General features: G+C 36.5%; 1 protein-coding gene across 10 annotated transcripts in view; it reads right to left on the bottom strand.

Moving 5' to 3' along the window:
• Ehbp1 (EH domain binding protein 1) overlaps positions 1-18,159 on the bottom strand; it is a 270,164-nt gene that overhangs the window by 139,159 nt on the left and 112,846 nt on the right. For all 10 annotated transcript variants that reach the window (XM_035453507.1, XM_035453512.1, XM_035453510.1 and 7 more), the window contains one exon: positions 3,819-3,941. In XM_035453507.1, coding sequence (XP_035309398.1) covers positions 3,819-3,941 — 123 coding nt within the window. The remainder of the gene's footprint in view (positions 1-3,818; positions 3,942-18,159) is intronic.

The raw sequence follows: 18,159 nt of genomic DNA, 5'->3' as shown, positions 1-18,159 counted from the left end.
TGAACACAGTTTTGGTGATAAAAATAGGGATTTTCTAAAGTAGAGCAAGCCAAAAAAATACAGTATATTAAAAGAAATTTAAATTATGCCAGACAACTTTAACAGTATATTTTAGTAAAAAACAGAAAACCTGTTAGTGAAATTCTGAAAAGTAACTGAAGGCTCAGTCGGGATTGCCTGTTGTGTAAGCATGAGGGCCTGGGTCTGGATCCCCAGTGTCCACATGGCAGTCTAGACGGATCCCAGGGACTGACGCTCTAGCTTAAACTGTAAACTCTAAGTTGGAGAGACTGTTCCAGAAAAATAAAAAAAAAATAAAAACAAGATGGAGAGCAACAGAGGAAGATATCTGAGTTGACCTCTGCCCCAACTATTACCACTACCACAACTACAACACAGAAAACTATGACTGTTTTATAAGTAACATCTCAAGCAACTTAATCTAATTATTACTTTGAAAAATCTTCAGACAAAATGACTTCCTGGAACCCCTGTTTCTGCCTCTTAGCACTGAGATTACAGACCCCGACCCCTATGCCTTGGGGCTGATGCAGATGCTGGGGATCTGAACTTGGTTCTCACGTTTGCACAGCAAGCAGTTTACCTGTTGAGCTAGTGTCCCGGCCCTCCCCCTTTAGATAACTTCATTTTTATTTTATGTATCTGATTACTTTCCCTGCCTGCATGTCCACACACACACTCACACAGACACACACACAAACACTCACACAGACACACACACACACACACACTCACAGACACTCACACAGACACACACACACACACACACACACACACACACACATGCTCACAGACACTCACACACACACACTCACACAGACAGACACACAGACACACACTCTCTCACACAGACAGACAGACAGACAGACAGACACACACACACACACACACACACACACACACACACACTTGTATGTCTGGTGCCATTGGAGTTCAGAAGAAAGTATTATATGCCCTGGAATTTCAGTTACAGAAGGTTATAAGCTGCTACATAGGCACTGGGAAGCAAACTCAGGGCCTCTTCAGTATCAGCAAGTACTTGACTGTTGAGCTCTCTCTATAGCACCATTATGTTTTTCAAGTGGGAAGGTTTTATACTGGCCAAACTAGTTTCAGCATCCTGGGTTGAAGTGACCTTCTTGCTTCTGCCTCCTAAGTAGTTAATACTGTAGTCACAATCTACCATGCTTATTTTAATTATAAAAATTAAATTTTTATAATTTACAGTCAAACAGCTTAGCCTCGAAAATTTATTTTGTCTTTGCAAACAAAAGAAACCTAAAACCCTGTGCTAGGATTCTATAAATGATGGTGAAATAACTTTAAGTATAAAAGAATTCATAAATTCATAATAAATACTGAAATGAATTTAAATATAGCCAAATCTAGAGAAAAAATTCAATAATGGTGTATCATTTGTAACATCATCATAATATCCAAACACTACTAAAATTTTTATTATAATGTGAAGAAAGCATTTCCTATTCACTATATGGAAAGAGAACATGCAATTTTTTTGCTCCTCAATTTTTTATTAACAAATTTCAGAGCACAAATACTTAAGCAACTGAAAACTGGTCGACATAAACTTTTATTTCTACTTTCAATATAATTATAGCTGGGTGGTGGTGGTGTAACCTTAATCCCAGCACTTAGGAGGCAGAGGCAGGTGGATCTCTGTGAGTTTGAGGCCAGCCTGGTCTACAGAGCAAGTTCCAGGACACCCAGCACTGTTACACACAGAAACCCTATCTCAAAAAAAGATAATAATTATAGGGACTGATCTGAGAAGATTTATCAGTTATAAAATCCAAAGCAAAGAAGTAGGCACACCAACACAAATTGGACTCCACAATGCATGTGTGTTTGCTTCTAAGAGAGAAAGAACATGAAGTTGGGTGGGTAAGGAGTTGAATATGATCGGGAAAGAGTTGGAGGAGGGAAAATATATATTTAAAATATATCATATGAAATTCTCAAAGAATGAAACATCCTTTTTAAAAAATAAAGTAGGCAAACTATAGTTTTAAATAAACTATAGGCAAACAATAGCCAGCCACAAAGAAGGACTTCAAAGTATGTCACACAAACAGTAACAGTTCACTGAAGCATTGAATATTAAAAAAAATCTAAACAACTACAATATATTTTTCTTCATCAAACACTCTTGTTTATTGAAGATACAAATTTTGAATTGGTAAAAATTATTTCTGGGAAATATTTATTCCAAAATTTCTGCTGGCATACAGTAAGGAGAATAATAATTGCTACATATTTTATTATCTTTACATATACATAATCTTTATACATAAAAGATTCTGAATAAGGTTGGCTTAGCATTTCCAAACAGAAATTAACAATCTTATGTGTTACCACATGATACATTATGTGACTACTCTTTTCACTAAGTGGCTTCACATATATTTAGCAAAGTTATGTATTCAATTTTGAAATCAAAAGCCCAAATGCTGATATCTTGGAATACTTTCATAATCTTTTTAGATCATACACTCAAATATATGCAATACATAATCAAAAGCAATATGTGTGGTCAAAAAGAGACATGTCCACTCAGCTCAAGTTCACATCACTTCACTCATCCAAGCCTCAGTGATCTAATCTATATACAGTGACGCTTGAACCAACTGCCTCTGAGACTCACTGTAAATTTACTCTAACATTTCTTAATATTTTAAATATGTTCATAATCTATGGCTCACAAACAAAATTAAACTCAATAATTTAAGCTGACTAATTTGAAGTAAAGTAAGAAAGCAATGGAAGAGAAAGGATAGTAGGATAGTGAAATGACAACGTCCTTAAGGAGCGATTCCTGAAGCTGAAACTGTTTCCATCCTGACAGTCGCAGAATTGATTTAAAGCTCGTGGAGATTTCATGAGAGCAGTCAAAAAGATGTAAACAGTAGTGGACCATTCTCGCGTTTACTCTGAGCAAGGAGTTTAATTAAACAGCAGTCTCACTTCTTCAACAGCCCTTATTCAAGCATTAAGAGTTTAAAATGACTTGGTAAGAAAAATGATTTGCTTGTGGTACCCTTTGCCTTCTATTGGCTTGCCTCATCCAGTCTTGATATGAGGGCCTAGTCTTATTGTAACTTGCTATGCCACATTTGGGAGGCCTGGTCTTTTCTGAAGGGATATGGAGGAGTGGATTTAGGGGTGAGGGGAAGTATCAGAGGAGGGTGTGTGTGTGTGTGTGTGTGTGTGTGTGTGTGTGTGTGTGTGTAAGATAGTAGTGGGTCTTCTTTCTCTGCTGTCTATCACATACATACAATCACTCTCACTACTAATATTCAGCCAGAGACATGCAACTGGAAGCAGCTGCAAGTTGGCTGCCTGGACACCAGAGTGAAATAACTAAGTGAAGAGAGAAACTACCTCTGCTTCATCAGTGTTAGCATGTCCCACAGCGCTGCTTCATGTACTATGTCCATCAAGGAGGCTTTAGTATAACCACTAAGTAAAATACTGTTATCTCAATATTAGACCTTTACTATTTTTTGATCTAACTGATAAAGGATTAATAAATGATCAACTGCAAGTAGTATTAAATGCAACAATAATATAAACAACAACCATCCTTTGAGAAAAAAATTTATGGCCTCACAGCTCAAGAAAACTCATACAAGGACTTTGTGTGGGTCTCCCTTATTTAGCATCTACTACAAGCAGAAGGTCCTCTGAAAAGGGTGAAGCGGTACTCTGATCTATGGGTATAGCAATATGTCACCGGGAGCCACTTCACTGCAAAGTTAGGCTATAGACAAACACGTTACCTTCTGAGTCAGGATCTCCAAACGGATTTAATTCTGTTATATCAGGTTCATCAAACGGATTTGTATTCACAGTGGCCAAGTCCTTTTGTGCATCATCCAAAAAGTTAAGTGTATTGATAAGTTCTGAAAATAAATGCACGTGTGAAGTTCATCACAGTTACAATCAACCATGAGTTTTGGTAATTCGTGAAATATTTCAATATGTTAAAATCACATTAATAACACCTGCAAATAATAAGACAGTATTTTATGAGTGGCAGAATGCCATTCAAGTATTTTGTAGTACACCAACATTTGAAAATAAACCAAAAGGAACATATTTAACATAGGAATTACATCAGAAAATGAACTATAGTAAATAAACTTTCTATGTCAACTAAATTTGATTTTTGAGTGCTGAACAGACTTGTAGAAAAAGCCGTTTAGATGGATATAGGCACAAATACTAAATGTATATAATAGTAAACTCAACAAAGTGACGCGCTGTGTGATTAAGAACACTCAGAAGGTGATTAGAATAACTCATATCAAGACTTTGCTAACAAACTTGTTAAGGATAAGGTCTGTTATCTTGCTGCCTGGTGGTGCACTACAAATTACCACAGAGAACATTCAAGAAATTACACAAGGACAAAGCTGACAGCTCAGCGGACAGTCAGAGTGTAGCAAGTCACAGGAAACAGGCAACAGAAGCAGGAAGAGAAAAGCTTTAGACCTTCAGAGGAACTGGCTGATCTAGCTGAAGGCATGTGTGCTTGCTTTATGCAGTCATCTGGATCTTCATCTAAGCTGCTCAGAGCATTCAACTGGTTTACAATCTCTGTAAACAGAAGTCAGTCAAGACAAACGTGAGGTCAGGGCACTTCACTAAAGAGCAGTAGAAGCATGCTGTTATCAAAAACAGACAGGTGTGAGATTAATCAAGAGATACATTTAGAAATGTTACTTTGATGAACTATAACAAAGGTAAATAACTTGACATTATTGCAATCATATTTTACTGTTAACATTTTTATTAGTAGCACAATCACTATGTTAATAGACACAAAACAGTAACAATAATTGATGTTAAGAGGTTTATACCGGATTTCGGCAACTCTTCGAAACAATAAATATCTCCGGAGAGAGTCAGCCACTATTTGTCTTGCAAAAATCTTAATTTAAACCAAAGAATTTAAGACAATATCTATCTGAATAAAGTAATTCTTCATGTTCTACTATGATAAAAATCAGCAAGGAAGGAATAGATCAGGGAGTAACTACTATGTCCTCCACCTACAGCACCTGCAAGGCAATCTACCCTAGAGGAGACAGCCAAAGACATGGATAAAGAAGAAAACTCACTTTGTATATGAAAACTGTTTTATACATGAGTCATAAGCAAGCAAAATAAACAGTCCTCATTGGGGTCACCTCAGAATTTACAGCCCTAAACACAGGAAAATGTTGTATATGAAAATAAACCAAACAGATCCAGATCATTTTATGAGAAATGAAGGAAACAGAAATACACAGCAGTTTAAATTTAATATCAATACAACTGTTCTTTAGCACTATAAATCTAAGTATGCAATAAATGTTATTTGAATCAAATCAAAGAATACATGTTTGTAATAGGATTGCCTTCGTGCACTTATTTTTTGAACAAATATTTATTTGTGAGTCTGTGCCAAGGCTTCTGCTTGGGATAGAAGGATGCAAAGAAACAGACATGGTATTGTCCCCAGAGAATTTACATTCTACAAAGACACTAATAAAATACTGAAGCATACTTAATGAATGACTCTCAGAATATTAGGCTTTCAGACATGTTATAGGTCTTTTAACAAAATTCATATGGAAAAATCAGTAAAATTATCAACTTCTTATATCCAAATAAGAAAATATATTTTATATGAATAAAACTGTTTGGATAGTGAAAATAAACTACTGAAAACATGGAATAAAACACAAACCCAATTCAACTCTATGACCCTATCTGAATAGAAGTGAAAGGGGTAAACTTGTGTCTGACTGAAAAAATGCTTTGCTTTATTTTATCATGCTCATATTTAAAAATAAAAAGTTTAGGGGGCTGGAGAGATGACACAGAGGTTAAGAGCACTGACTGTTTTTCCAGAGGACCAGGGTTCAATTCCCAGCATCCACGCAGCAGCTAACAACTGTCTGTAACTCCATGATCTGACACCCTGGTACAGATAAGCATGCAGGCAAAATACCAATGCAAATAAAATAAAAATGAATAAATTATTTAAAAAATAAAAACTTTATTACATTTACTAATTGTATGTGGGCAGGGTACATGTCGTAGCATGGCTGGTGGAGGTTAGAGGACAGCTTGCAGGAGTTGGCTCTCTTCTATCATGGGGTTCCCTGGAGCTAAACTCAGACCCTGGGCTTGGCAGTAAGTACCCTTCCCCACTAAATCATTCTCCAGCCCTTATGGTACTAAAAATATTCAAGAAAAAATATTAAAACTTATTTTTAGCTTTAAGTGTGTGTGTGTGTGTGTGTGTGTGTGTGTGTGTGTGTGTGTGTGTGTACGCATGCATACACACACGCAGGTCAGTGCAAAAGGCCACAGACTCCAGAAGAGACTGTCAAACACTCTGGACCTAGAGTTCTGTGGTTGGGGGCCTCCAGATGTAGCACTGAGTAACTGGGTCACTGGAGAAGGCATGTATGCACTAAATCACTGAGCCAACTCTTCAGTTCACTGGGCTAATGGCTTTAAATCTTGCTCTGAAATTCAGGTAACAGGAATTCAATAGGAAAATTCATTCACAAATAACATCCTTTCCTGCCCACTAAGCACTGTAACATAGTAATTTTTGTAAAAGCATGATGAGTTGGAGGAGTAGGAACGTCAAAGCATTTACTAGTCTTTACTTTTTATTTATTATTAGTTGTGTAATTTTTATAACTTTTGCAAATGATGTATTTTTAACTTTGAAAAAGTGAGCAACAACAACAACAACAACAAAAAACTAAATACTGCTAGCAGCTAAAATATATTAAGCAGTAAGAAAGGCTTTGCATGTATTATTAGTCAATCCCCACAAACAGCCTGTGGTGCTATTGTTAATGTGTAGTTCAGCTTGTATATCAACATTGTTTATTTGTCTGTATTTCCAAATGTGTGATTACTTGGTTGAAAAATGTTAAATGGTATTCAAAGCCTTACAGTTGATTTATATAGTAGGACATTTTAAATTAATTTATGTTTATAAATCTAATCTCACAGAGCATAAATCCACCACTAAGTAAGTATCTTATAAGATCGTAGTAGAACACTGAAGAATCAAGTGGTTTAGTCTTTGGTTTCAGATATGAATATTGTTCCATGGAGTTTTAGGTACACTATGGAGTGTGTTCAAATTTAATCAAAATGAGTCTCCTATGAAGCTATATTATTTATATCATAATTTTTCTGAATGTTTCAAATATTTCCTCCCTCTCAGCATGCTTTTGGTAATAATCAATGGTGACCATTTCTTCATTAACAACACAAAGCAATTTTTTCTATTGTTTTCACTAATGACAAATTGTCCTGTCCTTCCAAGCCTCACACATTTATCCTAAGCTTAAGTAAATCCTAAAACTTTTGCTTCTAGAATTTTTTTCTCATATTAATGGAATGGAAAGATAATCATGATTATTTATACCAATGTTGCACATGTATAATATAAACAAATGTTAATCAAAAATTTTTAAATCTTCGAAGAAGCAGCACTTATTAGTAAATACCTCTATTGCCTGAGCTAGTGCTTGCTCTCATGCCTTATATTTTAGGGGAAGGTGGATGAGCAAGGAATCACTGACTATATGGTTATGAAAGTGGTCACATTGAACACCAGTGAAGCTAGAAGAGGTGGTCTAAGGTTAGACCACTTCCTGGAATTTTACTTACATTTGAGCTAGCACAAGACCAAAGATGATGATATTATTATTATTATTATTATTATTATTATTATTATTATTATTTTACAAAATGACGAAATGGAGGACATCCCAGGAGCATAAAGGGAGGCAAAGGGCACCTGACATATTTAAGGAACTAGCGGTGTTTAGGGTTCACACCAGGGGTGGAGAGTGTAATATGATGAAGCTGGCAAATGTTCAATCATGAACATTACTATGATCCAACTGAAAAATATGTGACCTCTGCTCTGAGAGCTGTGGGCAGCCACTACAAGCTGCAATGCATACTCTACAAACCCGCTGGTGTTTTGGGCAACTGCAAAGAGGAGTCCTGGCACTGTGACGGAGCTACTTAGCTGGGAACAACCTGTGAAACTTCCCATGAAAACATTCCAACTGGCAGTTGTTATGTGGATCGGGTCCCAAAATACCTACCTAGCAATGTTACACAGTTACCCTAATAACTTTTTTCTTTCTTCCAAATCACCTACAGTTAATTTTTCTTTGTATAATCAGAAAAATAAAAAAATGCAATAAGATTTACAACAAAGAGTTACTGGGTTTATTTATTTATTTATTTAAATGGAAGACATTCCCAGGAAACATCACTCTGGCCCAATTCACCTATGCAACACTTTATTACCTATAAAAGCCTTATTTTGCTGGGAATTTACATACTTAGAGAATATTAACAATGCTATGAAATACTGCAGGAAAGAATTCTACCCTACACTGCTGTTTAAATTGAGCAATAAACTCACAGAGCTAGCACTTGTAGCAGGGTACTGGTCTTCACTTGCTTCATACTGGTGCAATCGAGGGAAATGAAATTAGGGGCAGGCAATCGAAGTGAAGGGTCAAGTAATTTGTGACTTTTCTTTACTGTTAGAAGTTTAAAAAGAAAAAGACAGAAATTGACCAACAGATTATCACATTGAAAAGGGGGAAAATGGGGAGGCAGCATGAAGAGGAGGTGGCTAGTTCCTTTTAAGAAACCCTGAAGGGTGAATTAAAGGAAAAGATAAACTGCCTAGAGCTAGGGCATACCTGAGAATCTTGCATCATCCTCATTCTTCTCTTAAATAAAACTAGATTTAGTAGCAATATATCTTATTTTAAGATAGTCCAAAATAGTAACACTTCAACTTCCTGGCAAAGATCAAGGTCAAAAAGATGTTACTTTCCTCAAAGGATTAAGCCTGTAAATATTTGATTTATGGATACATCTAACAGGTTTAGTAATGCTAGTTTCAATCCCACAGCAACTCACAATGAGAAAGGGAGGCAGAGGCTGCTTCAGACAAGCAGGCAGCTACTGAGCATTCATTCTCCTCACACCTTCACTGCACCCCTCTCCAACTGTCCCCCCAATGGCTCATATATACGATTAAGTTGCTCCCCCACCCTCAAGTGAAGTCGATGTTCGTTTGGCCAGTCTCTCTTAATCTCAAATAGCACACCTTAAATACATAGACTCCTGTGAATTTTTTAAGTGTATGTGTGTGTGTGTTCACCTGCAGAAGCCACAAGAAGTGTGTTGAATACTGAATACCCTGGGGCTGGAGTCACAGGTGGTTGTGAACTGCTGCCCAACTTGGGTGGAAAAAACTGAACTAAAGTCCTGTGGTGTTATTATAATTATTATTAATCTGTTTTACTCCCCTGCCCCCAGATTTGTGTGCTCTCAGGCCCTTTGTATATTTTAAAATAAAATTTTATTCTATATTTTATTTTGACATCTTAAAATATCAAATATTTTAATGAATATATTGATATTTTCATAATAAATTTTCTGGGTTTATCTTAAGCCCTGCTAGGATTACAATTGGCCTTGAGTTTATAGGTTGATTTAGGGAAAAGTAACAATTTTGATTCTCATAGAACTAGCTAGCTAGAACATAGAACTAGCTCTCCATTTATTAAAGCTTTTGTAAATTAAAGCCATTTTTATTACCTTCAATATTATATTACAGTACTATGAAGGTTTTTAGCATCTTTCACTAATTTATTTCTAAGTAATGCATAGACTTTTTTTCAAACTTCTATTTTAAATGGAATTGTTAGTTTCCATATGTTCACTGCTCACATGTAAAACAACATAGCTGTTTCTGTATCAATCTCATACCCTATGTAACATATCAGTATTCTACTATAAGGTGACACAGAAGTAGTGAATGTGAAATGCGTGCCTCAGTTCCAGTCAAGTTTGGTGAGGGTTCCCTTATCAGAGTGAAGGAATACCACATTATTTAAACTTTGCTAAGAAACATGGTGCTTAATTTTGTCAAGTACTCTTTTTCTGTTAGGATAAATATGTGATTTTTTTATTTTGTAAATATGGTTATTTACTAGAACCAAATTATTAGAATACTCACTTAGAGAAATCATACTCAGAATAGTGTCCACAAGCTCTTCTCAAAGCCTTCAATTTCTAGCCTTTCCCTGAGCTTCTCAATTCCTGTCAAATAACTTCTCAGTATTGGTAGTCTTCCCTGCATGCAGAGGATGGGGAAACTAAATGTTCAGTCGGCACTAAGACAAGTAAGGTAGAACTGGGGTTTAATTTAAGTGCAATGTAAAGTAGAATGAATTTGTAGTTTATCTTCCACTACTTTTACTGTTCTCCAAGATAACATGTCCAAATTCCAAACAATGTGGACATATTCCTGCTCTTTCTCTCCTCTAGGATTTCCAATTCCTTTTTAATGATTTTTTTTAATTGATGGATTTATTTTCAGTTTGGGGGATTGAATATAGGGCCTCATGCTTGCTAAGAAAACACAACTTTTCTATTACCAGACATTCTAACTTCTTTTAAAAGCAGTTGTACCTTAGAAACCCTCTCATTCAAGATGTCAGAATTGGGATGAAGAGATGCCTCGGCAGATAAAAGGCTAGGCTCACACCAAAGATACAAGAAGTCAGAATTGCCCCGTTTTTCTGTTTCTAGCCTTACCTCCTGTCATTAATGATCATATAACAGGTCTGGATCTCAAAAAAATTCTTACCCTTTAAATGGACTTCCAAAATACATGACTATTTAATTTTTCATGTTACTGATTGCATAGAAATGCTATGATTTTTCATATGAACATCCTGGGTACTGGTGGTAGATGCTCCTGGTGTATCTCTGATGGGAACCTTGTGTTGATTCTAAGTAACCTTCTAATCAGCAGTGAGAGACCTGCATATCCTTACTCGGAGTCCTGGGAAGTAGGACATTTAATCGCATAAGGCTGAGTCATACCATTATCAATTCAAAGCTTCAAATCTGTAAGTGGTATCTCCTCTGTTACCATCTGTGCTGTTAAGAGTCTTTTCCCCTGAAGGTAGCCAATATGTCATTCTCTCTTCCTTCTCCCAAATTAACTTTATCAACTATGGATTAACAAACCCCAGGCAACACTGCTTATGGTAAAAATGACTCCTGCTTGATATGCTGCATATGGATGGTAGCACTCAGAATATGCATCTGGTAGAAAACTAAAGCTTTGTGCTTGCCCGGATGTGGAGAAGAACTGGGCATGCACTTTTGGTGGACTTTGCAAGGCACCAAAACACTGAAACAACACCAGTTCTTGGGTGGCACAAGGAATTTTAGGCAAGCAACAACAATAACAAAAACCTGCTGCTAACTATGCGTATCTTGTCTCTTTGCACCCAGTTGTCACTGGTTGGTAGAGGACAACAAATGGGAAGAAATGATTTATTGTTTCCTATGCAATATTCTCTCAAGTAAATCCAATGCTATGTTTGGTCTATTTAGGCCATGTGAGTCTGAATGTCTAAATAGATGATGGTGATCTTTTCAACAAGCATATCAGGGTCTTTATACTTTTTGGATTTCCCCAATACTATTTCACAGGAAATGTTTTAGTTGGCCTTGATTTTGTTAGCGCTTACTAAATAGGATCATGTCATTTACATAGGAACTTTTTGTGTTTATTTACAATTTTAACATGTTAGGCTTGGGATGAGATCAGTGGTAAATGACTTTCCTAACATGTGCAAGAACTGGAATTTAATTCCTAGACATCACAAAAAATAATCAAATAAATAAACAACAACAAAAAATAAGTAGACAGACTAAAACCAAATGAGACAGATTTAAAAAAAGATATTCAATGTGAATATTGTGAATATTCAATCCAAATATTGCTTCAAGCACAGTGACATTGCTGTATAAATACAAACACTGATTATTTAGTCTTATATAATTTCTAGTGCTGACTAAACTTTTCATTAAAAAGCTTTGTCTCCCCTCCCAGGCCTGTTACTAATTCTACACTTCAGGAGTTTTCCTATTGTAGCTAAAAATTCTCCAGTTCATCCACTGAAATTGCATTTCTATAGAACGTATTGTCACCTACAGTTTCAATAAAGGTTGTTTGACAGCTAGAGTAGTCCCAAAGTTTCCAGCAAGTGGGGGAGCCTGTCTCAAGTGGAACAGGGCAAGGGTTTTTTTTTTTTTTTGGTCAGTCCAAATACAGATGCCATAGATTAACCTTCTAGGAAAGACTTTATGTAAGTGTGGAAGACACATTTTGTCAATTGCTGCTGATGCAATTTCTGTAAGCAATTACTGACTAAATGGCTATTTTCTAGATGTCAATTTAAGACATATATATAAAAGAACTATTAGCAGTCTATTCCTTCAGAGAAGGTTTGTGTATTATACCTGCTATGAAAATCTCATAATTGAAACATTGTTTTACATAATTAATACATCTACAAAAAGAGTGCTCCTCCCAAAGATAAGGCTGGGCAGAGTCTCTCCATGGACTAAGTGGGAATCAGAAAAGTAACAGACATTCTCAACAGCTGGGGAAAAGGCCATCATATCCGAGGTAGAGGTAATAGCAGAAGGAGAAGACAGGGAGAAGTCCCTTCCTTTTGGCATTGACAACTGACAAGGCAGCATTTCAAAGGACCTCTGCTGTGGCCTCAGCTCTACAACCTGGTAAACTAGGACCAGAAGGCACAGGACTATACACTGAACCCAGACAGTGTATTGTGAGAAAAGAAAAAGCCTGAATCAGATCTGAACAGAACTCATGAAGCTGAAAGAGGGTTCATCAAGAGAATCAACTTTCACAGAATCTGTGTAGCATGCACAACATTGGTGAAGAGCTACTCAAGATAATAGGACTTAATACACATCTTTTAATAATTGAATATTAATGGTCTTGATCTCTAATGAAAAGACATTAAATAGTAAACTGGATTCTAAAAACAGGATCCAAGAAACACACTTTGCCTTCAAAGAAATATACTATCTTAGGAGCAGAAGGATGGGAAAGGGTATTCCAGCTAATGGAAATATGAAAATTCCAGTATATATTATCTAACATCTAGATAACATAATATCTACAAAACAGACCTGAAATCACATCTGGAGTGGTAAAAATAGTTACTTTATAATGATTATGAGAATAATCCATAAAGAGGACATTATAATACACTGGTTTTCATAAAAACAATAAGATACAAAGTTAAAGATTAATCCTAACACTGCAATGTTGGGTGATTTCTCACTGAGACAGGTCATTGATTAACTGCTATCATAGACCAAGCAGACATAACAGTTTCTAAAGAACATTTCACCCAAATGTTATAACATTCTGCATTCTTCTCAGTAGCTCTAAACTTTCTCTAAAATAGATAGTCAGGACGATAATATTAGGACAAAAACAAGTCCTAACAAATATAAATGAAAGTAGCTTTTTATATTCTTTTTTGTTTGTTTAATGCACTTAAGTCCCAGAGAAAACAAGAACAAGTCAAACCCAACAAACGTTGATGAAAAGAATTAATTAGAACAAGGCAGAAGGTCAGTGAGATGGCACAGCAAGGTGCTTGGCAACAAGGTACGAGAACTGACTCATGCAATTTTTCTCTGACATACACAAATAAATGTAATTCTTTAAAAAAGAAGATGTCAGAAGTTAATGAACAGAAATGTAGAAAAAAAACAATCGATTTAAGAACAATTAGCTCAGGAAGACTGTCAAATTCATTTTATGAAATTACATCAAAATCAGAAAAAAAAACAATAAAAAAGAAAATTACAGACCAATCTCCTTTATGGACAGAGACACAAATTTCTCAAAATATTTAAAAACTAAATTCAAGAACACATCAAAGTGATCATCATGATCAAGGTAATTTCATTCCAGAGACTTGGGGATGTTTTTAACATATACAAATCAACAATGTAACACATTACCTAAACAGACTCAAAGACACAAATCACAGCACTGTTTCAACAGATGCATAAAAGGCCTTTGGCAAATTCAACATTCCATCTCAATATATCTCAATATAAAGGATACATACAACATGACAAACTCAGAGCCAATATCATGCTGACCTAAACATTTTCACTAAAATCGCAAGCAAGACAAGGGTGTATATTCTACCTACTCTCTATTCAGGATAGCTTGAAGTCTTAGCTAGAATGGTAAGACAAGAGAGAAATAAAAGGGATACAAACAGGAAAAGAAGGTTACAATATTAGTATTTGCTGCTGACATGAGTCTACACATCATAATCCTACAGAGTCCACCAGCAAACTTTAGAGCGAGCATTTCTGCAAAGTGCTAAGACACAAAATTAACATTAAAAATGAGATTTAAAAATTATTTATTTTGCACGTGGGGATGTTTTGCCTACACATAGTGTACAGTGTGTATGCCTCATGCCAACTGAAGCCAGAAGGAGGAATTAGATCTCCTAGGATTGGAGTTACAGGTGGTTGTGAGTCACCCTTGTAGGTGCTGAGAATTGAAACTGGTTCCTCTGTAAAAGCAGTCAGTGCTTTTGACTGTTAACCCCTCTCTCCAGCACCCAAAAATAACATACAATAATCAATAGCATTCTCATATTTCACTAATAAAAGTATTAAGAAAGAAATCAAAGAAGCAATCCCATCCACAACCTAAAAAAAAAAAAAAAAAAAAAAAAAAAAATGCCTTGGAATGAATCTAACCGAGGAAGTGAAAGGCCCCTATACAAGCAAAATTTAAAACACTGAAGAAGAAAATTGAGGATGAAACTAGAAGAAAAAATGATCTCCTATGTTCATGCACTGGAAAAATTAATATTGTGGAATATAACTGTTCCCACCAAAAGCAATCTAGTAATTCAATGCAATATTTACCAAAATTCTGCAACCATTCTTTCATGGAAATCTTAAAATTTCTATGGAAGACTAGTGAGACTGATCACTAGGTGAGAGTATCAAGCCTCGCAGCCTGAGTTCAATCACTGGGACCAACTTCCACAGCTTTTCCTCTGACCTCCACATGCATGCTGTGGAAAGTGTGCATGGACACACACATGCACATACACTAAATAAAACAATAAAAACACGTAAGCATAAAAAATCTTTGATAGTAAAAATAATTCTGAACAATAAGAATAATAGCAGATGCATAACATACCAGATTTTCAAATTATTTTAAAATTTTATATTTTAAAATTTATTATTACAAAGCCATAGTAGTAGCAGTGATAATAATAATAACAACAACATCCCTAGAGCATGGACTTTGGGAGCCCATTCCCTATGAAGGGTTATTCTCTTAGCCTAGATACAAGGGGGAGGGCCTAGGCCCTACCCCAAATGATGTGACAGACTTTGATGAGCCCTCATGGGAGGCCTCACCCACCCTCCCTGGTGAGTGGACTGGGGTGGGGGGCATTGGAGAACAGAGGGAGAGGGAACCAAGATTGGTACGTAAAATAAGATTATTTTTAATTTATATAAAAGAAGGAAAAAATAATGATATGGCACCGTCAAAGAAGCAGATGCATAAATTAATAGAATAAAGACCCAGATATAACCCCCCACACACACACATACATACATCTGGTTTTTAACAAAGATGCTAAAAACCACACTGGAGGAAAAAAAAAAAAAAAAAAAAAACAACAGCCTCTTCAACACATACCTGGTGCTGGGAAAACATATCCACATGTAGAAGAATGAATCAAGATTATCTCACTCATTACAAAGATCAACTCCAAATAGATCAAAGGCCTAAAGTTAAAACCTGACACTCTGAAGGTGTTAGAGGAAAAGGTAGAGAAAACAATTCAAGATCTGGGTAAATAAAAGTGAGGACTTTCAGAATAGGACTTCATTTGTTCAGAGAATAAGGCCAAAAACTGAAAAGTGAAACCTGTAAAGCTCAAAATCTTCTGTGCAGCAAACTAAAGTCACTTAGATGAAATGGTGACCTATAGGATGTAAGATCTTCACCTGCTACACATCTGACAGGATTAATGTCTGGAATATATTCTACAAAAATAATAAACATAAATCAAACAACCCAGAAAAATGGAGTATGAATTGGCAGAGTCCTCAAAAAAAGAAATTCAAATGGCTAATATGTTTTAAAGTTTCCAGGGAAATGTAAACTAAAACTACTTTGAGGTCCATCCAACCCTAGTCAGAATGGCCATCATCAAGAAAACAAACAAGAAGCAATTCTGGTGAGGGTGTGGAGGAGGACAGATCTTACTGCTGGTGGCAGTATCAGCTAGCAAACACAGTGGGAATCACAGCAGAAAATCCTCAAAGAGCCAAAAAAATAAAATAAAATAGAGCGGCCATATGACATCAGCCATACCATGCCTGGACCAGTAACCCAAGGGTTCTGTTAATGCAGAGATGGCTGCACATAGTTATTACCTGTTCAATAGCTAGGAAATGGGATCAGTCTAGCTGTTCATCAACAGTACAGTACATGTTCACCATAGAAGTTTATCAGGTTGTAAAGCAAATGAAAAATGAGATTTGCAGGAAAATATTTCCCTAAGTGAGGTAACCAAAGTACAGACAGACAAGCAACACCCACTATCCCTTACTTGCAGATATATTTAGATTTGTGAGTTCAACTTGGAATGCATGTAGAGGTTAAGAAGCTAAAAAGGGGGAATTAGAGAGGGGATGCGAAGAGGACTTAACTAGGGGGAACAATAGTAGAACACACTCAATATGAATGTAGTGGTGGAATACTGGGAATGTGAAGGTTTATATGGGGATGGAAGTGAGGGATGGGAGAGATCAGGATGGAAGGGAGAGCTAAAACAAAGGATTATGAAGAAACCATATTGAAGCCACTACTTTGTAAACTAGTTAAAAGTAATAATTTAAACAGGAAAGAAAGAACTTGAAGAAATGGGTAGATAATGTTACTCCCAGACACAAAAGTTATTAAACAATAACCCTAGTAACACGGTATGGAATACTTCCTTCTAAGTTGTTGGTCAAGGAGGTCCCAGATACCCCCCAAACAATACACACAATTACAACTGCTGCTGGCTGCCCAGTAAAACTAAATGGTAATTGCTGAAGACACATAGGTTGTAGGATATAGAGAAATCAAGTAGGAAGTTAGCTGGAATTTCCTCTTTGCTGGCTAGCTTTTATAGTGCTAGAAGATATTATACAGTCACTGGGAGAAAAAAAATCCACAGTTTTACCCATCTGTGAACCCTGCATGCTACAATAGTAACTCACAGGCAAGACAAACGAGCTGGTGCAATAAATGTGTGACTGTTACGGAGAGGTAACCAATGACTTTCTGATTGGATGAGGCCAGCTCCACAAGCAGAATCCACATCTGATCACATAAACTGGTCAAAAGTCCATGGCTGGGCAGGTCATAGATTCTAAAGGGGGAACCTACTATTACTGCTTTGCTAAATGAACTGCCTAAGATAAATGCTGTTCATAGCCTCAGTAAGAGAAGCTTTGTTTGCAGTGGACCACAGTTACCGCAGAGACTCCTAACTGGTCAAAATGCTAAGAAAGAGTGACTGTGGAGTTCTAAAGGGCCATCTATATCACCTCCTCCACTGCTCACAGAACACCATACAAAAGGGAACAGCAAGCCTGGGCTCATCAACATTCCATCATGGATGAGGGAGGGACTAGATAGTTCCTACCTGAGGCAGTTGTAGTTGCTGGGAGAGGGAAAGTCATATTCCTCAGAGACCCAGCCACTAATTTCCCCTAAGTAAATAACCTTTAAGCCATACTTACTCAAGGGACTTGCTGGAAAGAAAAGGAAGTTCAGTGGAAGCAGGAATCAATAGGAGAGAATAATGAAAGAGGTATATGCAAAGTACATTATATACATGCAGGGTTTTCCCATGGAGACAGCCAAACAACCCAGGTTTTTGCCAAAGCTATTATTGGTTGCTGTCCATAAACTGCAGGTAACGCCACACACACAGCTGAAGTCAACACCTACATAACTCACTGAACATAGAAATGTCAAGCTAGTGCCTATCTAGAGTCTTCACCCCTACTGGTGAGTGTTCATGGTACTAGAAGGTACTGTACACTACCAGAGGAAAAAGGTAAACACCAACTCAGCTACAAACAACTGGTGACATGCCCTCAAGATAT

Source organism: Cricetulus griseus (assembly GCF_003668045.3).
Source record: "Cricetulus griseus strain 17A/GY chromosome 1 unlocalized genomic scaffold, alternate assembly CriGri-PICRH-1.0 chr1_1, whole genome shotgun sequence".
In the NCBI taxonomy this organism is placed as follows: Eukaryota; Metazoa; Chordata; class Mammalia; order Rodentia; family Cricetidae; genus Cricetulus; species Cricetulus griseus.
The sequence above is the reverse complement of the archived record's forward strand: the minus strand, read 5'-3'. Positions and strand labels throughout refer to the sequence as shown.